We start from the raw sequence: 26,692 nt of genomic DNA on the forward strand, positions 1-26,692 counted from the left end.
TGTCTAGTGCAAGATTTCAAAGGGAGTGCTTCCAGTTTTTGCCCATTCAGTATGATATTGGCTGTGGGTTGGTCGTAAATAGCTTCTATTGTTTTGAGATACGTTCCATTGATAGCTAGTTTATTGAGAGTTTTTAGCATAAAGTGCTGTTGAATTTTGTCGAAGACCTTCTGTGCATCTATTGAGATAATCGTGTGGCTTTTGTCTTTGGTTCTATTTATGTGGTGGATTATGTTTATAGACTTGTGTATGTTGAACCAGCCTTTCATCCCCAGGATGAAGCCTACTTGATCATGATGGATAAGCTTTTTGATGTGCTGTTGCAGTCAGTTTGCTAGTAGTTTATTGAAGATTTTTGCATCTATGTTCATCATGGATATTGGCCTGAAGTTTTCTTTTCTTGTTCAGTCTCTACCAGGCTTTGGTATCAGGAAGATTTTGTCTCATAAAATGATTTGAGAAGGATTCCCCCTTTTTGGATTGTTTGGAATAGTTTCAGAAGGAGTGGTACTGGCTCCTCTTTGTATGTCTGGTAGAATTCAGCTGTGAACCTGTCTGGACCTGGACTTTTTTGGTTGGGAGGCTATTAATTGCTGCCTCAACTTCAGCCCTTGCTTTGGTCTATTCAGGGTTTCGACTTCTTCCTGGTTTAGGCTTGGAAGGGTGCAAGTGTCCAGGAATTTATCCATTTCTTCCAGGTTTACTGGTTTATGTGCATAGAGTTATTTGTAGTAATCTCTGATGGTAGTTTGTATTTCTGTGGAATCTGTGGTGATATCCCCTTTATCGTTTTTTATTGAATCTCTTTGATTCTTCTCTCTTTTCTTTTTTATTAATCTGGCTAATGGTCTATTTTGTTGATCTTTTCAAAAACCCAGCTCCTGGATTTATTCATTTTTTGAAGGGTTTTTTTGTGTCTCTATCTCCTTCAGTTCTGCTTTGATCTTGTTGTTTCTTGTCTTCTGCTAACTTTTGAGTTTTTTTATCTTGCTCCTCTAGCTCTTTCAATTTTGATGATAGGGTGTGGAATTTAGATCTTCCCTTGCTTCTCATGTGGGCATTTATTGCTATAAATTTTCCTCTAGACACAGCTTTAAATGTGTCCCAGATATTCTGGTATGTTGTGTCTTTGTTCTCGTTGGTTTCGAAGAACATCTTTATTTCTGCCTTCATTTCATTGTTTATCCAGTCAACATTCAGGAGCCAGTTGTTCATTTTCCATGAAGTTGTGCAGTTCTGAGTTAGTTTCTTAATCCTGAGTTCTAATTTGATTGCACTGTGGTCTGAGATACTGCTTGTTATGATTTCTGTTCCTTTGCTTTTGCTGAGGAGTAATGTACTTCCAATTGTGTGGTCAATTTTGAAGTAAGTGCTGTGTGGTCCTGAGAAGAATATATATTCTTTGGATCTGGGGTGGAGAGTTCTGTAAATGTCTGTTAGGTTTGCTTGGTCCAGAACTGAGTTCAAGTCCTGTATATCCTTGTAAATTTTCTCTCTCATTGATCTGTCTAATATTGACAATGGTCTGTTAGTCTCCCACTATTATTGTGTGGGAGACCAAGTATCTTTGTAGGTCATTAAAAACTTGCTTTATGTATCTGGGTGATCCTGTATTGGGTGTGTATATATTTAGGATAGTTAGCTCTTCTTGTTGTATTGATCCCTTTATCATTATGTAATGCCCTTCTTCGTCTCTTTTGATCTTTGTTGGTTTAGAGTCTGTTTTATCAGAAACTAGGATTGCAACTCCTGCTTTTTATTGCTCTCCATTTGCTTTGTAAATCTTTCTCCATCCCTTTATTTTGAGTCTATGTGTATCCTTGTACGTGAGATGAGTTTCCTGAATACAGCACACCAAAGAGTTTTGACTTTTTATCCAATTTGCCAGTCTGTGTCTTTTGATTGAGGCATTTAGCCCATTTACATTTAAGGTTAATATTGTTATGTGTGAATTTGATCCTGCCATTTTGATGCTAGCTGGTTGCTGTGTCGATGCTCTTTACCATTTGGTACGTTTTTGGAGTGGCTGGTACTGGTTGTTCCTGTCTATGTTTAGTGCTCCTTTCAGGAGCTCTTGTAAGGCAGGCCTGGTGTTGACGAAATCTCTGAGCAATTCCTTGTTCATAAAGGATTTTATTTCTCCTTCACTTATGAACCTTAGTTGGCTGGATAAGAAATTCTAGGTTGAAAGTTCTTTTCTTTAAGAATGTTGAATATTGGCCCCCACTCTCTTCTGGCTTGTAGGGTTTCTGCTGAGAGATCCACTGTGAGTCTGATGGACTTCCCTTTGTGGGTAACCATACCTTTGTCTCTGGCTGCCCTTAGCATGTTTTTTTCATTTCCACTCTGGTGAATCTGACGATTATGTGCCTTGGGGTTGCTCTTCCTGAGGAATATCTTTGTGGTGTTCTCTGTATTTCCTGAACTTGAATATTGGCCTGCCTTGCTAGGTTGGGGATGTTTCTCTTGGATAATATCCTGAAGATATTATCCAAGAGTGTTTTCCAACTTGGATTCATTCTCTCCATCACATTCAGGTACACCTATCAAATGCAGATTAGGTCTTTCAACATAATCTCATATTTCTTGCAGGCTTTGTTCATTTCTTTTCACTCTTTTTTCTCTATTCTTGCCTTCTCATTTTATTTCATTGAGTTGATCTTCAATCTCTGATATCCTTTCTTATGCTTAATTTGTCTATTGAAACTTGTGTATGTTTCGCGAAGTTCTCATGTTGTGTTTTTCAGCTCCATCAATTCATTTATGTTCGTCTCTAAGCTGTTCATACTTCTTAGCATTTCATCAAACCTTTTTTTCAAGGTTCTTAGTTTCTTTGCATTGGGTTTAGAACATGGTCTTTTAGCTCAGAGAAGTTTGTTATTACCCACTTTCTGAAAGCCTGTTTCTGTCAATTCATCAGACTGATTCTCCATCCAGCCTTGTTCCCTTGCTGGTGAGGAGTTATGATGCCTTGGCGGAGGAGAGGTGTTCTGGTTTTGGGTATTTTCATCTTTTTGCACTGGTTTCTTCACATCTTTGTGGATTTATCTACCTGTAGTCTTTGTAGTTGGTGACTTTCAGATGGGGTCTCTGAGTGGATGTCCTTTTTGTTGATGATGAAGTTATTTCTTTCTGTTTTTTAGTTTTCCTTCTAACAGTAAGGCCCCTCTGCTATAGGACTGCTGAAGGTCCACTCCAGACCCTGCTTGCCTGTGGATCATCTGCAGCAGCTGCAGAACAGTAAGGGTTGCTGCCAGTTTCTTTTTCTGTTATCTTTGTCCCAGAAGGATACCTGCCAGATGTCAGCCTTAGCTCTCCTTTATGAGGTGTCTCTTTGGATATATGGGGGTCGGGTAGCTGCTTGAGGAGACAGTCTATCCCTTATAGGAGCTCAGGTGCAGAGCTATGGGCTCTGTTCTGTTCAGAGCTGCTTGACAGGTACGTTTAAGTCTGCTGCAGCGGAACTTATAACCTCCCTTTTTTCCCAGGTGCTCTGTCCTGGGAAGGTGGGGCTTTATTTATAAGTTTGTGACATGCTGCTGCCTTTTTTCAGAGATGCCCTGCCCAACGAGAAGGTAGCCTAGTCACAGTCTGCCAGCAGAGGTGTTGCTGAGCTGCTGTGGGCTCTGCTCAGCTGCTGTGTGAACTTCCTTGCATTTTTGTTTATAGAGGTATAGATAGAACTGCCTCACTGATGGTGGTCTGCCTCAGTAATGGAGGACTGTTTCTGTGATGGCGGACTGCCTCGGTAATGGTGGATTGCCTCAGTAATGGTGGACTGCCTGGATATTGGCAGACTGCCTTGGTAATCATGGACTGCCTCAGTAATGGCGGACTGCCTCAGTAGTGGTGGACTGCCTCGGTAATGGTGGTCACCCTTCCCCCCACAGAGCTGGACCAGGGTCCAGCTGTGCTTGCTGTGAAATTCTCAATCTAGAGCGTTTCAGATTGCTGGTCTTTGGGGGGTTGGGACCTGCTGAGCCAGATCACCTGGCTCCCTGTTTTAGCCCCCTTTTTTTCAGTTGTATGGGTGACTCTGTCTCCCAGGCATTCCAGGTGCCCATTGAAACAGCCGCCCAGATTTGTGTGAATTTTTTTGCGGATACCCACTGCACCAACTGAAACAGCCGTGCTGGAGACTCATGGCACTGTTGCACCCAGGAATCTCCTGGTCTTTGGGCAGTAAAAACTCTTTTGGAAATGCGGTGATCATTCACCCTCTGCATTCTCAACTGAGAACTGCACTCCAGAACTGTTCCTGTTCGGCCATCTTGGATCGTCTCCCATTTTGGGTTCTGTATAGAGTTTATAATGAAAATGAGTGTGAGTTTGGGAATCAAAAAATATAAGTTTTAGTCTCAGTTTTTTTACTAATAAATACAGTGTGTCTTACTCATCCCTTCACCTTTCTGAATCTCAGTTTATTTAGATTAAAAGAAAAAAAGGTTTGGACCAAATAATCTTTAAGGATTATTCAAATTTTCTTATATGGGCACAAACAATACCCAGAGATCAAAATGTGAAATAAAATTAGGTAAAGCAGATGAAAGCTATATTTTTTTAAAACACAACTGGAGGAAATACACAATAGAGTAAAAGCAGGACAAGTGTGAAAGCAGCTTCAGTTCCAAATTGTTATGTATAAGCTGCACAACCTTGAATGATTCATTTCCTCCCTTTAAGGCTAAGAACACAAAAGCCTTACAGCACTTGGAACATGCTGTCTTCATTAAATGTTAATTTATTCCCTCTTCCCGTTTGTTCATAACCCAACTGAGTGTATGTATATGGGCCTTTTGGGTTTTGACAGGCAGTCTGTAAAAAAACTATTCTTTCTGTGATTACCAGGAATCTTTTCATTTCCAAATCGGAAAACTGTTTATTCTTCATCCTGGGTGGCCACCTTGTAGTATCAAATACTTGTTACACACTCCCTTTGAGATAAAAGAGTCTTTAGCGTCATCAGTGCTACCTTCTCCTATCTTTCTGATTGGTCTTTTTTTGATTTCCTATTACTGGTGTCTCTTTCTCTGCCTGTACTTACATAGTGCTTCCTACTCTTGGCATACCTGTCAAACAGCTTGCTGTACCTCAGCAATCTTATCTATTTTCAGGGTATCTGGGAAGAGAAAGTTGCATTATAACAAGTGATTTTTTTCATAAATATATTCATAACAATCCCTTTAACTTCTATATGAAGACAGTCTTTTTCTTTGTTGCCTGAATAGATGAAAGATTCTTACAACTTATATTTCTATAGAAACATGAAATGGAGAAAATTAAGAGTGGAAAAATATGTTTTCCTAATTGCAAGAAGGCAAAATTTTCTTCCTTTGATGGTCATGGCTGTTTTCAGAACTCCACATTATTAAGCTGCCAAATTCTTGCTGTTTTCATCTTTGTCCATCCTTACGTGGTGAGAGACTTAAATAAAAAATAATGAACTTGTGCTATTTTTTAATGACAAAAATATAGTAAACTTTAAATCAGACAGCAAAGGCTATAGAGAAGCCACTCTGTCCCCACTAGTCCATCAGACTTTCTAATTACAATTGCTCATTCCACTGTTACTACATTCAGAAGACTATAGAAAAAGCTATAAATGTTAGGAAAGAAGGAAGATGTTCAAACAATCGAGCTTTATTTGTTAGGGAAATTAGATCAGTGTTAATGTCACCCAAAAAGTAAGAATTAAAGACTGAAACTTATCAGTTGTAAGGACAATCATTCGAAGCTAAAGAGCTGAGAAAAGACTTAAAGTATGGGTTGGGACTTGACCTGTGCCATAATATTAGAAGAAGTAGAGAGGATAAAAGCACACAAAATAAGAGCAGTTCTCTAAGCTAAGTGTTTGAGGTAAGAAAACAAAAACATTAAATGTGTTCACAAAAAAGTGGGTGGACTGAGGCTCTGCAGATGTGATCTGAAGCCTGGGGTGATCTCGTGGAAGGCTATAAATGTCAAGATTAGTATTTTAGACCTTGTTCAATAAGTGGTATGAGCCAGGATCTGATGAAAACAGTGTTTTATCTGTCAGCGTGCACAGAATAAATTAGAAAGATAAGACACATGGGCCTGAATGCCAGCTAGTATGCTGCTGTAGCAATGCAAGGTTGAAGTCGTAGAAACAACAGTAATAAAAATAGGCAAAAATAAATGGATAGTGGACATACTGTAGGGGAAATGTTTTGGGGACTTAGTAGCAGACAATAGAAGGAGAGATAAAAGAGCCAAAGTTGATCATATGATTCTTTAGCTCCAACATTTATAGTTTAAGGATAGTTATATTGGTGAAAACTCCTGGGTCTAAAAGTAGAGCTGATTTTGGAAAACATGTTTTATACATTTTATATTTGAGGTCATGGTAAGGTTAGCCAAGTAGAAATATCCTGGTATGCACTTGAATGTAGAAATGTAGCTGTAGAGACAGCATGGATGGCAGATGGAAATTAGGGTAACATTACCATAGAGTGGATTGCTGACGTTACAGAAAAAGCTAAGAGCTCTAAAATACAATTTGTATTATATATATATGAATAAAAGCAATTATACCTTACCATTAATAGATTTCTTTTTACTCTAAATGTTTGTATTTGTTGAATCTTTAAGCGTTTCCTTTAATTTAAAGAATTTATCTTAAATGTTATTGACTTTAAATTGTGTCCTTACTTGTACTCTCACTTGAACAATACCATGTAACTAAGATAATAGGTAGCTAACTTTACCACTGTGTGATTCTAGAGATAGACATGTCTATTGCATGGCTTTTATCCATCTATTTGTCTATGCCAGGAGTCAGCAAACTATGGCCTATGAGCCAAGTCCAGCCCACAGCCTGTTTTTTGTAATCAGTTTTATTGGAACATAGCTACAACCATTTTTTTACATACTGCCTGTGGCTGCTTTCATGATACAAGACAAAACTGAGTAGTTGTGAAAGAGATCATATGGCCTACAGAGCCAAAAATATTTACCATCTAGTCTTTTACAGAAAAAAATTGCTGACCCTTGATCTACACCCAAAAGCCATGTAACCAATGATATAGTCACAATTTCTAATACTACTGAATATTATTGGATGAATTATTAATTATTAATGAATAGTCATTACCCAGTAGGCTCAGAAAATCCCTGGAATTTATCTTGTCACTGGGGAATAAGTATACAAATTCAATTCAGCAATAAAGAAACTATTTTCTAGTTATGAAAGTAGCAGACTTAAAGACTGGAACAATGGTAAAATATCTGCCTTTAAGGATGAGATTGTGGCATTCTTATTGGGGCGGTGGTTAGGAATAAAATGTTGACTCTAAGAACTTTAGTAGTAAAACTAAAAATTAAAAAGGAGCTAAAGGTGAAACCAGAAAATACGTGGGCTATGGAAGATAGGAGAGAAAAACAGTCCAGGCCTCTAAATTCCTTTGATTCGAACATGATAAATCATACTCAGAAGTTGAACATTCGGTTAATTTACTAAGTACACACAGAACAGAGAGAATGTGTCTGTCTCATACAATATGTGCCATTCAGCACAACATTTAAAAGGTCGCCTATTATGATTCAGTTCTTCTCCAATGTCTGTAACCTGCCACATTAATAGAAAAATATAACACAGATAACAAAATACTTTCTAGGTCTGCACCTACTTTTAACAACCTGTTAACAATAAAATAAAGTGGACCTTAGAGACAGATTTTTATTTTTACTATTAATACTGTTAATAGCATAACTGTTCCAATTGGAGGAACTAGCTGTGATGACATATTTCAAAAAATTTGGGCAGCTATTATGTTCCCGAGTCTCTTTAAAAATTGTAAACTGTATCAATCATAAACCTGAGGAAAGAAAAAAATAATGTAAACTGTAACTTCTTATAATCTCAGCACTGACATTCACTGTAAAGCAAATTTGTGGGAATCATCCTTACCCAGAAATGAGTTAATATAACACAGGAGTAAGAATATAGGTAGAGTTTCTTCTAATCAAGTAAATGCAGTCTTGATAAAAATCTGTATTTTATATATGTCAAAACTATATGAAAAATTCTTCTGATATATTAGAACACAAAGTGCTTTAAAAGAAAATTTATACACTCCTGAAAGCTTGAAAAGCACATAGGAATTTTGTGTTTATTTATGACCCAATTCCTTAACACTGAAAGGAAAAGTGACGTAATGGTGAAGCAGAATTTTATATCAATTATTGCCAGAATCACCAGTAATTTTTGCCCAATGTTCTCTAAATTGGATTAGCTACGCTGCTACATACTGGGTACTTTCTTTAAGTTCATCAAGTATTTCTGTGGAAACATTAGAAATCTTTTATAAAACAAACGCTTAAGAGGTTGTGGTGATGGTTTTATCAGGCTTCTTGGGCTTCTATGACCAAACACCATAGATCAAGTAGCTTAAACAGAAATTTATTTCTCCCAGCTCTGGTGCATGTGAAGGTCAAGGTGCCAGCCAAGTTGGTTCCAGGCGAAAGCCTATTTCCTGACTTGCAGACAACTGTTTTCTCACTGTGCCTTTACATAGAAGAGAAGGAACAAGGCAGAGAGAGAAAGCAGAGGGAAAGGGGGAGAGAGAAAGAGAGAGAGAGATAGTGCTCTCTGGTCTTATCCAAGAAGAGCACTAATGCCATCATGAGAACCTCACATTCGTGACCTCATCTAAACCTAATTACCTCCCAAAGACCACAGCTCCAAATAGCACCATCACATTGATGACTTGAACATGTGAATTTGTGGAAGACACAACTCAGTATATAGCAATAGTGCAGGATCTGTGCTTTTAAATAAAATTTATATCATCTTAGTGTACAGAGCTGTACATTTGTTAAAATGCTCTTTCAGAAAGCTATGAAAACAGGTAACTCAGATGTCTAAACACCAATCCAAACTTTGTGACTATAATTCATTATCTCATAAAATAAATATTTATTGAATGCATGCTACGTATTTCACGCCTTCATGGTACTAGGCCCAGCCTCTTGAGATATTAAAAATGTATAATAAGGCCAGGCGTCGTGGCTCACACCTGTAATCCCAGCACTTTGGGAGGCCGAGACAGGCGGATCACCTGAGGTTGGGAGTTAAGAGACCAGCCTGACCAATATGGAGAAACCCTTTCTCTAGAAAAAATAAAAAATTAGCCAGGCATGGTGGCGCATACCTGCAATCCCAGCTACTTGGGAGGCTGAGGCAGGAGAATTGCTTCTACCTGGGAAGCAGAGGTTGCAGTGAGCTGAGGTTGTACCATTACACCCTAGCCTGGGAAACAAGAGTGAAACTCTGTCTCAAAAAAAAAAAAAAAGTGTAACAAATAGATGCATTTAACTTAGCATGGCAGAAAATATAATATATGTATATATGACTTGGGTTACAAGTCATATTCATACATTAGTAGTGTATTTACACAATAACCACTAAAGAATTGAAAAAAAAGGTAACCACTGATAGGGCGTAGTTAAAGAGAAACAGCCTTTAAATATAAGATGACTCAAGCAAAAAGGCAAGAAGTAAAATCTTTATGTTTAGGAACAGCTCACTGACCAGTTTGCCTAGGATTCCTGTGAGTGAATTAGAGGCAAGGGGCAAACATAGATTTTTTTTTTTTTATTAAGAAAAGAAAAGCAGTGAAGGATTTTTACAAGGCTTTGGGTATTAAGAATGTTATATTCCAGGAAATTTTGTCTAATGGCATAAGGACTAAAAAGAGATTTTTAAAGAATAAATTCACAGGATTTGGCAACTGTAAAATCTGAATCTTTGTTAAATTCCATATGGAAATTTTAGAGGACTTTTGAAGTAGGCATCTTCCCTATAATATTGTCAATAAAAGAGAAATGCAAGTAACATGAAATCTGGCCACATTCCATTTTAACTTTTAAATGAACAGACAGCTTATATTTGCTTCATACTATTCAAGTCACTAGTGTATCAACTTTTAATAGAACTATTAACTCCACTGTCTTTTCTCTCTGTTCCTATTTATACAGTTCAGATGGTATTTAGAAGGCTAAATTATTGCTTAGTCAGTGGCTATATAATTGAAACCTAGCCATGATAACTATAGATAGAATTACCATGAAATTTGCATTAGAAATAAAATATATGACCATAATAATGTCAATTTTGGATGCTTTGATTTTTTTTTTCTTTATAACTGCCCTAAGAAGCAATGGCAATAACTACTTCTTAGATATGTATGTATCATTCCAGTGTTTATTACTTTGTGACACGTTTCTACCAAGAGTAGAATTTTTAAAAGTTGCAAAGATTCAAAATAGACGTATCATAAAAATGACTGCAAATGTGCTCTTGCTCAGTCTCCACGTTGGTCATCATGCCAAGCGTACTTGCCGTAGATTAGATGGAACTAAGGTTAATATTTTCCAGGATCTGCCCAGTCTAGCCTAATCTACCAGCCCCTCTGTTTCCTTGCCGGCCAAGGAACATCTGTTATAATGTCACCGGTCACTAAGATCTGACATCAGTCTCTTTAGATGGAAGCCAACGTAATTTGGATGCATTCTCAAATCTAGACCACAAAAAAGAATAAATATTTCAGTAATAGACCTTGCATCGGAGAGGCCCTCCTGGCCCTGGGGGTCCTCATCCTTTGTCACTTACTGGTTAAAATTTAGAAAAGTCTTTAAAAAAGTAAAAGTAAAAGAAAGTTCTAATTCTCCCCTATCAAAGTTAAATCTCAATGTAGAATGTGCAATATAATAATTTAACTACATTTTATGCTCTTATTTATTTGTGAACAAATATGCTTAAGTTACATGGTTTAATCTGTGTTGATGGACTTGGCATCACCCTTTGCTGAAAACTCTGATCCACTTTGTTCTTTCCTTAAAGATTACATTTTAGAGGCATTATTGAGGTTAGGCTCATAATATCTGGGCCAGTTTATCCTGGCAGGGCACATTTATCTGTTAATTTTCAAAAGAGAGTTCTGCAACAGAAAGAAAAAGAAGTGGAAGAAGAACTAGGAAGAAAAGAGAGAAGGAGCTTGCGTTAAGGAAATTTTATCAAGACATAATTTTTATTCCCTTTTTTGGCTGATGTATTTATTAGTTATGACCCAGGTTTTATACTCTTCAGTTATATATACCCTTATTTTAAACTTCTAGAATTATTTGTATTTTAAAATGTTTATCTCTAACTTCCTATGAATACTAGCATCCTAGTTAATTTGGGGATTTGGGTTGTGTTTTACATCTCTCTGGGAGATCTGTATCTGTCATAAAATGCTTATTAACATTTGCCATTTTGTAAATAGTAGCTCGTAAAATAAGCTTGGCACCGCGCTGTGTCTGTGATTGATTGTTCCTGGATGCCCCATGTGTTGTGAAGCTGTTCGTTAACCCTTCCCAGATCCCAACTGGAGATCTTAGCCAACCTCAGTCTGAGCTACTCCACTGGGAACTGATTATTATTTCCTAGTAAGTTCTCATCCTGGTATTCTCACATATACACATCAATGAGTCTAGGGATCACTGGTAACTATTTAGGATCAATAAAAAATACAAGTATATTCTTTCTATTATGCCAGGGCTACAGTCACAAATTGTAATTAGGAACTATAATTTGGCAAACTTCTCGGTGAAAATCTCTTTTACACAGAGAAAGACCAGGATCATTTTATTTACCTGGTAAACAACTGGAGCCCTCTTGCATTATTTATAGATTTGATCATATTTCTAAGCACAATTAGGTCTCTTGGAAACTAGCTCCCACTCACATTAAGCTTTTTCTTCTTCATTTCTACATGATTTATACTCACTATTGCCATTTTTTCCCTAAAACTATAGGAAAAAAAGCACTCATTTAATTATTCGATGAACTGATCATGTTCTGTCTCTAATGCTACTCAGACACTAGTGCAGTGGTTTAAACCATGTTAATATTGTTCAATTTAATAAATAAGGTCACAGAGCTCTTTGAACCATTTGCTACATATGATCCAACAGCTTTCAGTGCACTAAGGCATTGATCCTATTCAGTTTTCTGTAATAAACTTCTATGTGCCCATTTTAGATCAGGCAATTTATTTCACTCTGATTATTCAAACAAAATGAGTGCATGGCCTTACACGTGGAAGAGTAATTCACTGACCAATAGAACGTCTTCTTCTGAAACTTGAATAATAAGGAAATTTCATTCCTCTTCAAAAATGCAGATGAGCAGTTACACTGAGAATTCCATTTTGATGTGCTTCAGAGCTGCATGAGTGGCCTTCCATTTATGCACTCGTGTATGCAAAACACAGATAGCCACGTCCTCGTAACTCAGCCCATGTTATCTATTCCCTTTCAGTCCATGAACCTTTATTATTTTTCTCTTTAAAACATACCTTAAAACTCAATTTACATGGAAACATTCTAGAATTAATTCTCCTTATTCCACATACTAACCTTTTATTTTAAATTTATGGGAAGTTTCAAAGATACACAAAAATAGTGGGACTAATATAATGAGTACTAGCCACGTAGTCATCATTTAGTCAGGTTTAGCAGTTCTTAACGTATTGCTATTCTTGGTCATCTGTCACTCTCCACACAAAAAGAATTTTGCTAGCGTATTTTAATGCAACTTCCAAGTAAGATACATATCATCCGTAAATACTTGAGCATTTTAACATAACAATAGTGTTATTTTATATCAAACAAAATCAACAGCTCTTTCCAACTATCTAATATTCGAATCTGTTTAATTTTTCTCCAGTGTCTCAAAAATGTTTACGCATAGTTTGTTCAAACTAAGATTCAAAAAGGTCTCCACACTGCATTTGGTTCGTGTATTTCTTAGGTCACTTTAATCTAACAACAGTTCTAGCACCCTTTTCCATAGCATTTATTTGTCGAAGAAATTTTCTAATTTATCTTTACACCATTTTCCCAATATTGATGGGCTAAGCTTGCTTAACTTGATTCATACGTAACCCACAAATCAGTCATATTGATTCCTCCCATGCTTTCAACCTGCCAGGAACAGCCTGTCCTATATCACTTATATAAAAATTGTTGTGCTTTATATGAATAAAATAAATGAAGTAAATGGATATAATCAACATAGAGTTAAATATGGGATTTTACTTTAAAATAATCGTTTTGATTTTTGCTAATCTCACTGAGAAGCTTTTGTGGTGAATTATCTGTAGGGTAACATTTTTTTTGCCCCACCTTGCTAACAAGGCTTCAGCTCGAAGGAGAACATGTGTAATCATTAGATATCACATACACATGCTTCACCTATAAATACAGATACAATTGTCTGTGTATATGTAGTTTTCTGGTGTGCTAAGAAACTATGCTCTTAGTATGATCAGTCTTTTCTACAGTTCACCCAGTTTTCAGTGTTTTAGAAATGATTTTTAAGATTTACAAAATTGAGAGACCAGATGGTTTCCTTTCCAAACATTTGTATTTTCCTCGCCCTAATAGTAGGAAGTTCATTTCAGATTGCATTTCTGTGTTTGAATTGTTGTGTTTCCTCTAAGTCAGAATACAAACAAGTTGAGATGTAGGAGAAATTTATTGTACAAATGATGCTGTTGCTTCTTGTTTGAATAACATTGTATGAGTAATTTATTCCAAAAGTACACTGTCTAAAATCTCAGATGAGGGGTGTAAAGTGCCGAGTGGGTTTCTGAGAATAGCTGTGGGAATTTTACACATTTTTTTTCTTTTCAGCTAGCTGAAGTACATAAGATTTTTTGTAGTGCAGGTATATAGGGAAAAGGGATTCCAATTTGTGTGGATACTATACATCTGCACAAAATAAATCGTTTCTGGAATTGTATTGGTAGAAGTGTTATTTCATTTTGTTTTTCTTTTTGGTGTCACATAATAGGATAGTGGTTGGAGCAATTCTGAAATAAAATTTGTAAGAAAGACCCTTAATAGAGAACCTAAGTCAGTTTTATCTAATTTCTCAAAAGATTTATATTCAAGTCTGTTTCAAAGAGTTAAATTGGATAAATAGGTAAAAGTAGTCTCATTTCAAAGAACCCAAATTTAGTTTGGTAGTTTTAATTGTCTTTTAGTTATAAACAGTGCGACCCTCTTCACAGTTAGGATTCTCATATGATCAGATGTCTTATTCTTCAAACATATCATTCTTGAGGCTCCGGCATGTCCTGATTAGTAAAAAGTTTAATATTTTTCTGGTTATCAGTTCTTTCTTTTGAGCATCCTTGGGGCAACTTTGTCCATGAGCCATCAGCACTTATTAAGTTTAAAGTATTTAAAAGGGTCAATCCTGCTTCCAAATGACAAGTGTAGAAAGAACTTCAGAATCACATCAGCTCATTTATAGCCTGTGTCTTGGGGATTTCTCCTATACCGTGCTACAGATGTTCTTCTAAACTATATGGATGCTCTTTTTAATCTGTTTCCTGTCTACGTTTCTGTCATGCCCTTCCTTTGCACTCCAAGTTTAGAGCTCTTTTAATTCATACAGTGTTCAGCCATTGTTTCCCAGAGCTTAGCATGGTATCACGGCAATTAGGTACCAAAGAAGGACTTTCTGTCTTAGCCATATGTGTTTGCCAGAAGCCTTCCTGTACCTTGAATATTCAAGCTAGTGGGTCTCAAACTTGAATGTGCATAAGGATCACCTGAGCATCTTGAGAAAAAGTACATATTCTTTGACCCCATAACAGATACCTGATTATCTGGATGGGTCCAGATTATGGAACTCTTCTTGGGTCCAGGGATCTTCAAGTTTAATAGCATTCTCGGTGTTTCTGATGCAGGTGGAAATATGTTACCTACTAGAGCAGTGGTTCTCATATAGCCTGAATAATTAAATCATCAGAAAGCTTAAAAAGTATTGCAATTCCCAGGACCCCAACCTCAACCAGGGAAATCAGAATATTAGAGTGTAGCAAGGGCATAGGTATCTTCCAAAGGTAATGCAGGGGATTATAATCTCCAGCCAGACCTGAGAACCTCTGTCTTAGACCGCTATGATCAACACAGATCACCAGATGTGTCCTCCCTCAAGTGGGTAGATTCTCTTTGAGACACTTAATGTTTTTTTTCTGTCATCTAACATTCATCAAGGCCACCACTGTTCACCCTACCAGGATTTTCATACTTTTAAAAATTTAGGGGCCCCTGTTCTTTTCTGACAAATTGTCTCTTCCAAAGTCGTGTGCACTTAATGAAAAGCACATCTAAAGCTAAGAAATAGGGAAGTACGTCCACATTTGAACAATTTAGAAGGGCCTTTTATGTTAGGACTAAAGCAGTTGCCTTAAGTTGTGTTCAGCTACACAGAGAACACCTGGCCTTGCTAAAATTGCTAGTTATGTCCATTTACACACTCTATTACAACGCCTTGCACTCCTAGGCATGAGGTTTTAGTACATAGATCCAGACACTGTTGTCTAACCTGAGGCCCTCTGTGCCCTGGGCAACTTTGTCCATGAGCCATCAGCACTTACTAAGTTTAAAGTGTTTAAAAGGGTCAATCCTGCTTCCAAATGGCAGGTGTAGAAATGTCAAAAATGTCAGGCTCCTCCACCTTGATTTCATGGTGATGGAATCCTGAAGAGGGCAGAGATCAGCTGCAGTTTCAGCCTAGACTATAAACCTGAAAAGGCCATGTAAATCACTCTGAATGAGGCCATTTAAGATAATTCAATGAAGACAACTTTAGGACCAAGGTTTAAATGTTTCATCTGCTTCCTCAATTAATAAGTGAGTTGTTTTTAAAACCAATGGGAAGGAAATGGCTTTGGGAGAAAATGGACTTTAAACATACATGCTCTTTAAGACTTGTTACCATAAAGCCATCGTGTGTGTGTGTGTGTGTGTGTGTGTGTGTGTGTATGTTTGATAAATAAAAATATTTCTTATTTTAAGTCAGTAGAACAATATCTTAGAAGAAATAATTTCTATCAGTTGAAACTTTGATTTTTTTAAGAATTTTTATGTAATTCTAGAAATATAAATTTTAACATAATGAATTGAGATGTTTGTGCATGTGAAGAACTTGTAGAAGGAGGAGATGGGGGACTTTGACACTGCCCATCCATTCATCATTCCAACCCATCCTAGTAAACTTGCAGTGTACTACAGTGAACATACTTTCCATGCCATTGCAGTTTCATGATAAGTTCTATAAACAAACCTTCCTGACCTCAACCTACCAACCAGCTTGTGGCCACTGAAACACATTTTCATAGATATTCTAGGGTGTCCAATGATATCAAACAATATTAGAGGTACCTGGTGTCTTCCAGTCCCTCTGCAAATATCCTATGCTCAACATAAACTATTATCAGAACCCATGTATGATTTGTCTTACATTCTTAAAACTTTATTTCTAAATATGCTACATGTGACATCAATTGAAACCCTGAATACATATAATTAAAACTGCTAAATGCCAAGTGTGCATGTGTCCGCTTTTCTGTGCCACAAAAATCACTCAAGGTTATGTGTTATTAACAAAAAAAAACTACAAAACCAATATAATGGCAACTGTGATTATTAGAAATCCTCCTATAAGATTTCTGCTATAAGGAAGGAATTAAAAGAGGCTTTCTCTGACTGCTTAACCAATGGTTTGCTTAGCTTCTAAATTATAGAGAAATTAGATGTTTGAATTTGTTATAACAGTTTTATGTTTTTCTTTTAGCCATTACTTGTCGCAAGCAAGATGGAGGACAGGCTGGAATCCATGAGTGCCTGCAGTATGCAGGCCCTGTGCCAGCCCTTACCCAAACCTGCCAGATCCCCTGCCAGGATGACTGTCAACTGACCAGCTGGTCCAAGTTTTCTTCATGCAATGGAGACTGTGGTGCAGTCAGAACCAGAAAGCGCACTCTTGTTGGTAAGAATAATTGAGACGCCGAAGCCAGTACACGTCCAAGTAGAGAAACACAATACAAGTTAGACTAAGAGAGTTCTGACAAGGTATTTGAAAGATAATATACCAGTGGATTCAGATGTGTATTTCAAATTCAGTTGGCAGTGATAAAAGCATTATGTTCTTTCAGTAGAAAGAAAAGGAAGCCTTGAGAATTGAACTCTGACTCCCTATTTAATGTGCGGTACATTATTTTCCAGTGTAGACATGATCTCTTAGTGGACCGCCTGCAGACTGTAAAGTGCTTGGAGCAAAGTCTTTGGGGGACAAAAGAAAAAGTTGCTACTTCATTTCCTTAACCCATTCTCACTATCAGAGCCTCAGATTATCCTTTCTCACCTAGAAAGGGGGATATAGCATTAATTCTGTTATCTGAAAACTGTATTTTAAGCCATAATAATGACTAAAAGCAGGAAAATAATGAGCAAGAACTAAGCTTGGTGCATCTGAAGTATTGCCAATGGCAAAAGAAACCTAAAAATATTGGTGCTAGTAGATTATTCAGAACTTAAGTTAAAAAATGAACCACCTACGTAATGAAGACTGTCGAAAACTATATAACACAGCCTATGAAGGTGAGAGGTAAATATATGTAATTAGTTATATGTAGCATAATTTAAAAGAATGTGAAAAAGAGTGTTCTGAAAAAACAATACAAATTTTACTATGCGAAGCACACAATACCAACAAGAGCCTATATAGAAAACACTGTGGGGTGAGAAAATAGCATGGATTTATAGGCTACTGTTAAATAAGGTTAAAAATGGAGAAAAGGAAGTTAGGAAAGTAGAAAATTTAGGGATGTGTGAAATTAATAATGATATTTTTCCAGCTTAAATTGTCTGGTGGTTTCTCTTCCACAGGAAAAAGTAAAAAGAAGGAAAAGTGTAAAAATTCCCATTTGTATCCCCTGATCGAGACTCAGTATTGTCCTTGTGACAAATACAATGCACAACCTGTGGGGAACTGGTCAGACTGTATTTTACCAGAGGGAAAAGTGGAAGTCATGTTGGGAATGAAAGTACAAGGAGACATCAAGGAATGTGGACAAGGATATCGTTACCAAGCAATGGCCTGCTACGATCAAAATGGCAGGCTCGTGGAAACATCCAGATGTAACAGCCATGGTAATTCAATTTTTATTTTTATATATTTGCTATCTTCACAGGTGTGGAGGGAAAAGGCAGAAGTATCATAGTAGAATGGAAGTGAAGGTTTACAGAAGTGTATTCTAAATTGAACTCTATTAAGCACCATACTATATATATATCATTTATATGTAACAGGACATTCAGTGGCATTGCCTCTTTGTCCAGAAGTTGGGAACTTAAGTGCCAAAGATGGTGACAGGAAGCCTGATGGGACTCACATCTTACAAAGGGTAGCAAAGCTGGTGCCACAAAGGTCCCCCAGAGTTTATCAAAAGCCTGTACATTGGATACACCCAACAATCCCCAACAAGTCTGTGCATAGAAAGGGAGTAAGGAGGAAATAAGATTTCAATCTGTTTGAGATTTAAATAGACTTTCAACAACCAAACTGGCAAGCTTTGCCATGTGTCCAAAATGTCATTAACCAGCAGAGAAGATGGAAACTAGTAACTCTTGAAAATTCAAACATTTATTAATTCTCCGTTGAGTTCAAATTTGGCATATACATACACACACACACACACACACACACACACACAAAACACAGAAAGTGTGCATACTCCTAGGAAACTGTGCCCACTTTTATTTTCTAAAGCAAAAAAATGCAGCAATAATAATTGTGTTGCCAAAAGTTTGTGAACAGTGCCATCTTTGACCAGAATATATTTAATATAGGCAGTATTAAGCAATTTTCTCCGTTATTCTTTTATTTTAATACATTTGTCTTGTTACAATGGAATGAAAGCAGTTTACAGTGGGGCAGCCTGAAACATAGATATCACATATTTGCAAACACTAGACGATGATCTCTTACTTACTTGATAAAAGTGACCTAAAAAGGATGAGTTAAATCGCTAGGAGCATGGTACATGGCAGTTATCCTCCAACCTTGCCGAAATATTAATAACTCCTGCTATTGGAATGGTGCTGCTCCAGTTTTACTACATGGTTCAGAAGACAACACTAACTAATAAAACCATCCCACATTTATAAAACCATCAAGGTATCGTGGTGACATAGTTATTGAAATCTTTAAACATCTCCCTACAAAGACGTTTCTAGAAGTCTTGCCCTTTTGTTTTTACCTTATCACATAGTTCCTAGTGTATCAAAGACTAATGATATGCAAAGAAATGATAAATGTTTGAGGTGATGGGTATTTCAGTTACACCGATGTGATCATTACAAGTATGTACTCTGTAACATCACATGTACCCCATAAATATGTTTTAAATTTCCATCTTAACCATCTTTAAGTGTATCGTTCAGTCGTGTTAAGTACATTCACGATGTTGGGCAATCAATCTCCAGATCCTTTTCTTAAAAAATAAATTTTGTGCATATTTAAGGTAAACAAAAACAGTCTAATGGTATGAACCCCAAAGACTCCACAAATTGAAGCTCTAGATATAAGTATTTTTCAGATTAATATATGTGCATTGCTGAGTTGAAGATTATTACACGCCTTGAGAAGAATAACTATAAAAGTAAAGGGAATTTAATATTTATAATCGGTATGCTTTGAGAAACATCTCAAAGAGTAATTGAATATTTTATTCTCTACATCAAATAACATAAGTGTTATAAATTAGATACCAAGAAAAATCTAAATTCCCTTTCTATTTTGAGGTGATAATATAGAAAACCATAATTAGCCATTAAAATATAAAATTGAAGATCACTTTAAAACTGTGTTTTTTGTGGAATGCAGCATGTAAGTGTTTGGTCAGATTTCAGCTTCTTATGCATAGTGAATCACTAAAACAATCATTTAACATTACCTGTGAACTTCCAGAATAACATTCAGATTTTCTCACTTTTGCCTTGATCTGTTAATTAGATGCATGAAAGCATCAGCAAGCTACTTCAGTCAATCTTATATTTAGAAAAATCTTTTAAAATATTCTGTGACCCTCACAGAAATGTTTGATCACTTCAAAAAAGGAAAAGAACAAAAATAACTGAAATTTCCCAAAGGCAGTATACATTTCTTATTTTAGCATTGTCAACTCACAGCATGAAGGATGCAGTACTGTATTCTAGGGAAATGCTCTTATAGAAAAATGTGAAACCATGATGACATTGACTTCACAGGGATTCTGAAAGTATCTAAGAAAGATTCTTAACGAAGTGTGTGGTTCTCGCTTAGTTCTTCTGCATGTCCTGCATTATTCCTGTCTCAATCTGGTGTCTGATGAGATGTCCAATGAGATATTTAACATTTACTAACATAATTACTCAAAGTAAAGTCTGGAGAAATGAATCTCTAATGCCTCATTTCTTTGGAAATTCTTACTTTTCTTAAATATGTACCGTCAATTCTGGTGTTAGTGGAAGGTTCCGACTTTGCCACTCTCTCCCAGTCATTCCCTAATTGTAATCTCTGTGACAACTGCTTTCTTCCAGCCAAATCAGCTTTCTAGATGAATGGTTTTTAAGTGGCTCTTGAGAAAAAGTCTCTTCCTGCTTTCAGTTTAAACATAAAATTGATCCCCATATGTGTGCAGTGCAATGACAATAATCCCCTATTCAATAGTGACCTTAGGGTATTTCTGTTTAATCACTGTTGTCCATCTGTGGATCATAATACCATTTATTCATAAAGCAGCTTGACTTTTCACCAGTTTAATTATATTATTGTAGACTGTTTCCCATTGGGTCACTTTTAATGTCTTAAAGTTGAGGCAGAATTCTTTTATTTTTGAACTTCCGTGTAATAATAGACTGTGCTGAAAAGTGATGTAACTACGTTGCCAAAATCAGATGTTAAAGTATACTTTGGGAGCCACATAAATTTTCATCCTGATGCATGATATTAAATACAGTGACTGCACAAATGTTGATTTATAAGCACATTTATGGCATTTATCAGTACTAAAACCATAATACAAATTGTGTATATTTACTCTTGGTATGAAATCTTGGATGGTGTCACTACAGCAACAATTTTTTTTTAGCAGTTTTTAAAATTTTTTTAAATTATACTTTACCTTGTGGGATACATGTGCAGAACATGCAGATTTCTTACATAAGTATACACATCCCATGGTGGTTTGCTGTACCCATCAACCCATCATCTACATTAGGTATTTCTCCCAATGCTATCCCTCCCCTAGCCCCCAACCCCTGACAGGCCCCAGTGTGTGATGTTCCCCTCCCCGTATCCATGTGTTCTCATTGTTCAGTTCCCACTTATGAGTGAGAACATGCAGTGTTTGGTTTTCTGTTCCCGTGTTAGTTTGCTGAGAATGATGGTTTCATCAACCAATATCTTAGAGGAATCTCATGATGAATAAAAAATGTGTAATTTGATTTTTCGAGTGATTGAAATTGTTGCAGCAACTTTAAATCACTCAAAAATTAAATTAAAAATAAAAAAAAATTCATCATGAGATTCCTCTAAGATATTGGTTGATTCGTTTATTAGAAATTTATTGAGAGCCTTCCCAGTACTAGGTACTTCTCAAGTTAATCATCATCAAAATGTTACAAAACGAAGGGCAGAATATCTGCAATGTTTTTATTATATCATTTAATCTTCATAGTTTAAAGAATCTTAGAGGTAGCCCAGCTTATGCAAAGTACATAGATACCAGATTTCTATTTAAATATAAAGGATAGAATTGTATTGTGCCGCCCCTCAGCCTGATCCAGTGCTCCCAAATCCTTTTACAGTGCTCGGCATTTTGCATTTCTAAAGTGTGTATCATCTTATAACATACCATATAATTTACTTATTATGTTTATTATTTATTCTTTATCTCCCATTCAAGGATAGAGATTGATGAGGGTATCTTAGACTATTCTATTCACTGATGTATCGTAAGTACCTAGAACAGTAGGTGTTCAACAAAATTGGTAGAATGAATGGACAGATAAAAAGCTGGAGAGAATGATTTTTTTCCAGATGAAGAGTTACATACAGCCTGCTGGAGTTGCAGTTGGTCCACAGTCAGGCTAAGGCACTTTACTTTCTCTGGATAATGTCCTTCCCTTTGTATCACATTTCTGGGAAATAATCAAATCATTGAGAGTAACTAACAAATAAGAGCTACACATGCCACACACTTTCTATATGATATTAATCACATATTCTTGTTTATCTCTACTGGATGCAAGAAGGAATAATAGTTACATACCCATCCCACTGAATAAGTTTAGTAATAACAATATTGGAAGGTCTCTTTTGTTGCCATTTAAGCCTACCTGTTCTGATTGGTCTGATTTGTGTCATACTGGATTTGAACAACAGCTTAACCTCATGGGTCATATTAGTAATTGTGACAACTTGCATTTTCTGTGTTTACAACTTTATTTGGTGTTTGGGATATTTCTTTAACTCTCTTTGTATTCATTTGTGGTAAAATAAGGAATAACAACACCTCTCTTTGATTTAATTAAAAGGTATACTTTGAAGGTGAGTTGGATAAAGTGTAAAAATGCCAGAGGTTCCAATCTTGAGCTCTATGAGCTGCACAATTCCTACTATACACTTGTTTTAAACCTTTACCCTCAGAAAATTTGTTTTTGCTATTTCACATAAGCAATGTAAGCCATAATGCACTATCAACAAACATTCTAAAGTTAAACTCAATTATATTTGTAATGCCTCATCCTCTGTTATCAAGCAGAAAGTCTTATTTGATTATATTTCTTCCAGAGCCCACACGATTTAATATGCATTGTTTAATATGTTTAATAGCTCTCCTATTGCCCGATATTGTGAAATATTGCTACTGATACCTTTAAAATACTTGCCAACATGGGGAGACTATGAGGTAACTCAAGAATTAGTTGTTAGGCTGCATTACTTGTCACAAAATGTTTTCTTAAAGGGCCAGATAACAAATATTTCAAGAGTTGTGGGCCAAAAGGTCTTTGTCACAATTACTCAAACCTGCCATTAGAGCATCTAAGCAGCCATAGACAATACATGAACAAATGGATATGGCTGTGTTCCAGTAAAACTTTACTTACAAAAACAGCTTACCAGCCTGGGCTATTTGTTATTAGCATCTGGGATCTAAACCCCTCAAAATGTGATCTACAGACCAGCAGTGTGAACATCACCGGGAAACTGTTGAGAATATAGAAAGTCAGCCCCTATTATAGAACTGCTGAGTCAGAATCTGCATTTGGACAAGATTTTAATGTGCAAGATTCTACTGTATCTTGCACATAGAGAGAGTCCCTCCTCCAGAACCTCGGGATGGTGCTGTGTTCTGCAAAACAATCAATACCTCCATGTAATAGTGATTACCAGTTATGGGGAAGAGAGAATTTGGAAACTTTTGATATTTATAAAGATGTATCTTCAAAAGGTAAAAGTTCATTTAGGTACAATTTTCAAAACAAGGGTCAATAGAACATTCTTTGGAAACTATATTGGCACTTTAATGATTACCTTGAGGAATGTGCTGAGCTTCACTACAGGGACTTCATTATAGAAAAAAATTGAGGATTATTTCTTTCTCTTGTAATGAAGGGTTGCATAAGTATACAGGCATACCTCAGAGACCATTGCAGACCACTGCAATAAGGCAAATATCACAATAAAGCAAATCACACAATTATTTTTGTTTCTCAGTACATATAAAAGTTCTGTTTTTGCTGATGGAGGATCTTGCTTTGATGCCGATGGCTGCTGACTATTCGGATAGTGGTTTCTATATTTTGAGGTAACTGTGGCCATTTTTTTTTTTTGAGACAGAGTCTTGCTCTGTCGCCAGGCGCCAGGCTGGAGTGCAGTGACACAATCTCGGCTTACTGCAATCTCCGCCTCCTGGGTTCAAGCAATTCTCCTGCCTCAGCCTCCCGAGTAGCTGGAACTACAGGCGCGTGCCACCACGCCCAGCTAATTTTTTTGTATTTTTTAGTAGAGACAGGGTTTCACCATGTTGGCCAGGATGGTCTCGATCTCTTGACCTCGTGATCCACCCGCCTCGGCCTCCCAAAGTGCTGGGATTACAGGCATGAGCCACTGTGCCTGACTGGCCATTTCTTAAAATAAGACTAATGAATTTTGCTGCATCCATTGACTCTTCCATTCATGAAAGAGTTTGCATGCAATGCTGTTTGATAGCATTTTACCCACCGTGAAACTTCTTTCAAAATTGAAGTTTATCCTCTCAAACCCTGCTACTGCTTTATCAACTATATTTATGTAATATTCTAAATCCTTTGTTGTCATTTCAACAATTGTCACAGCATCTTTACCCAGAGCAGATTCCATCTTAAGAAGTTACTTTCTTTGCTCATCCATGAAAAGCAATTCCTCATCTGTTCACGTTTTATCGTGAGACTGCATGAATCTAGTCACAGCTTCAGACTCCTCTTCTAATGCTAGTTCTTTTGCTGTTTCCACGACATCTGCAATTACTTTCTCCACTGAAGTCTTGAACCCCCTCCTAGTCATCCATGAGAAATGACTTCATTCAAACTCCTGTTAAGGTAGATATTATGACCTCCTTCCATGAATCATGAATGTTCTTAATGGCATCTAGGTTGGTGAATCCTTTCCAGAGGTGTTCAGTATATTTTGCCTGGATCCATTGGAGGCATAACTATGGCAACTATAGTCTTACAAAATGTATTTCTTAAAGAATAACACTTGTAAGTCAAAATTACTCTTTGGCTCATGGGCTGCAGAATAGATACTGTGTTAGCAGGCATGCAAACTCTCCTTGTACTTCTCCATCAGAGCTCCTGGATGACTACATGCATCGTCAATGAGCACAAATATTTTGAAAGGAATCTTTTTATCTGAGCAGTAGGTCTCAACAGTGGGCTTAAAATATTCAGTAAACCATACTATAAACAGATGCGCTATCATCCAGGCTCTGTTGTTCCATTATTGAGCACAAGCAGAGTAGATTTAGCTTGATTCTTAAAGGCGCTAGGATTTTCAGAATGGTAAATGGGCATTGGCTTCAACTCTAAGTCACCAGCTGCATTAACCCCTAACAAGAGAGTCAACCTGTACCTTGAAGCTTTTAAGCCAGCCTTCGACTTTTCCTCTCTGGCTATGAAAGTCCTAGATGTTGTCTTCTTCCAACAGAAGGCTGTTTCATCTACATTGAAAAATCTGTTGCTTAGTGTTGTCATCTTAATCTATTATCTTAACTAGGTGTCCTTGGTAACTTTCTGCAGCTTCTGTATCAGCACTTGATGCTTCACTTTGTACTTTATGTTACAGACAGCTTCTTTCCTTAAATCTAAACCACCTCTGCTAGCTTTCAACATTTCTTATGCAGCTTCCATACCTCACTCAGCCTTCATAGAGCTGAACATACCATCTTGCTCATTTAGGCTTTAGCTTGAGGGAATGTTCTGGTTAATCTGGTCTTCTATCTAGACCACTAAAACTTTCTGCATATCAGCAATAACACTCTTGCACTTTCTTATCATTTGTGTTTTCACTGGAGTAGCACTTTGAATTCCTTCAAGAAGTTTTTCTTTGCATTCACAACTTGGCACCCTCAAACAATTATAATAGTAACATCAAAGATCACTGATTAGAGATCACCATAACAGATATAATAATAATGGAAAAGTTTGAAATACTGTAAGAATTACCAAAATGTGACACAGAGACACAAAGTAAACACATGCTGTTGGAAAAATGGCATCTATAGACTTGTTGATGCAAGGTTGTCACAACCTTCAATTTGTAAAAAATGCAAGATCTGCAAAGCAAAACAAAGTCCAATAAAATAAGGTATACCTGTAAAACATTCTAATATACTTACATTGTTTCTTTATCAAGTTTTGTTACCCTACGTAATACATTGAGTATTAAGGCTTAATGGAAAATTGGTGCTGAACACTATTAAAAAATCAAAGCCCAATTCAGATTTCTCCTTTGAAAATAGTAATATTTTTGCTGAAGGTATTCCATACTAATTGAACTTCATTGAGCAAAACGATTCCACATTTTATAGCTCAACAGTTTTATTTTACTATAAGACTTTTTGTATTTAAAGAAAAAAATTAGGAAAATTACAAGAACATAATATATCAGCCAAAATATTAAAATATATCTGTCAAAGTATTGAGGAAGGAAAAAGTCTTTTTCAGTTCATAGAGAGAAATAAGAGAGAGTTCTAGATTTGTTTACTGCCCCATTGTCAAACAAAATACAATATTATATTTAAGGGCTGGGCACACTTTTCTTTGTGCACTAAGAATTGTGATCCAACGGCTCTAAAATTACTAGGCCTTGATACTGCCATCTGGACATAATACTGGCATTCAGAAAGCTGAAATACACTTTTGTAGGGCACTTTAATTAGGTTCATTTATCTTCTAATTGTAGTGACAATTAAATAGTTCAGAATAGTTTGTCTAATGCCTTATTAATATAAAATCAGTGTCTCCTTAACGTTAATTTTTAAATAGAGTGATTTGTATTGAGTCTCCCATGTTTTCTATCTTTGCCTAGCATGCTTGTGAATGATATTACAGAGGACTTTCTGGACATTAATGAATGGCTTAAGCAGTTGCTTTTTTGCAAGCATCAGTAGGACTCAAAGTGTGCTTTGCTAGCACCCAAAGGTACTCTTTAAAAATTTGCTTCACACCAGTTTGCACTGTAGCACTAATTATTAAAATAAAAAGAAGGCTCTACAAATATCACAAGTAAGGAAAAACCTTTTAA

At 36.5% G+C, this 26,692-nt stretch overlaps 1 protein-coding gene across 1 annotated transcript in view; it reads left to right on the forward strand.

The window, feature by feature from the left end:
* The window catches only part of THSD7A (thrombospondin type 1 domain containing 7A), a 493,154-nt gene that overhangs the window by 390,390 nt on the left and 76,072 nt on the right, over positions 1-26,692 (forward strand). The window contains exons 12-13 of the mRNA XM_064380361.1: positions 16,655-16,849; positions 17,749-18,012. Of these exons, the coding sequence (XP_064236431.1) occupies positions 16,655-16,849; positions 17,749-18,012 (459 nt within the window). The remainder of the gene's footprint in view (positions 1-16,654; positions 16,850-17,748; positions 18,013-26,692) is intronic.

This window comes from Aotus nancymaae, unplaced genomic scaffold (genome assembly GCF_030222135.1).
Source record: "Aotus nancymaae isolate 86718 unplaced genomic scaffold, 86718_ANA_hifiasm-v0.15.2.pri h1tg000025l, whole genome shotgun sequence".
NCBI classification, from domain to species: Eukaryota; Metazoa; Chordata; class Mammalia; order Primates; family Aotidae; genus Aotus; species Aotus nancymaae.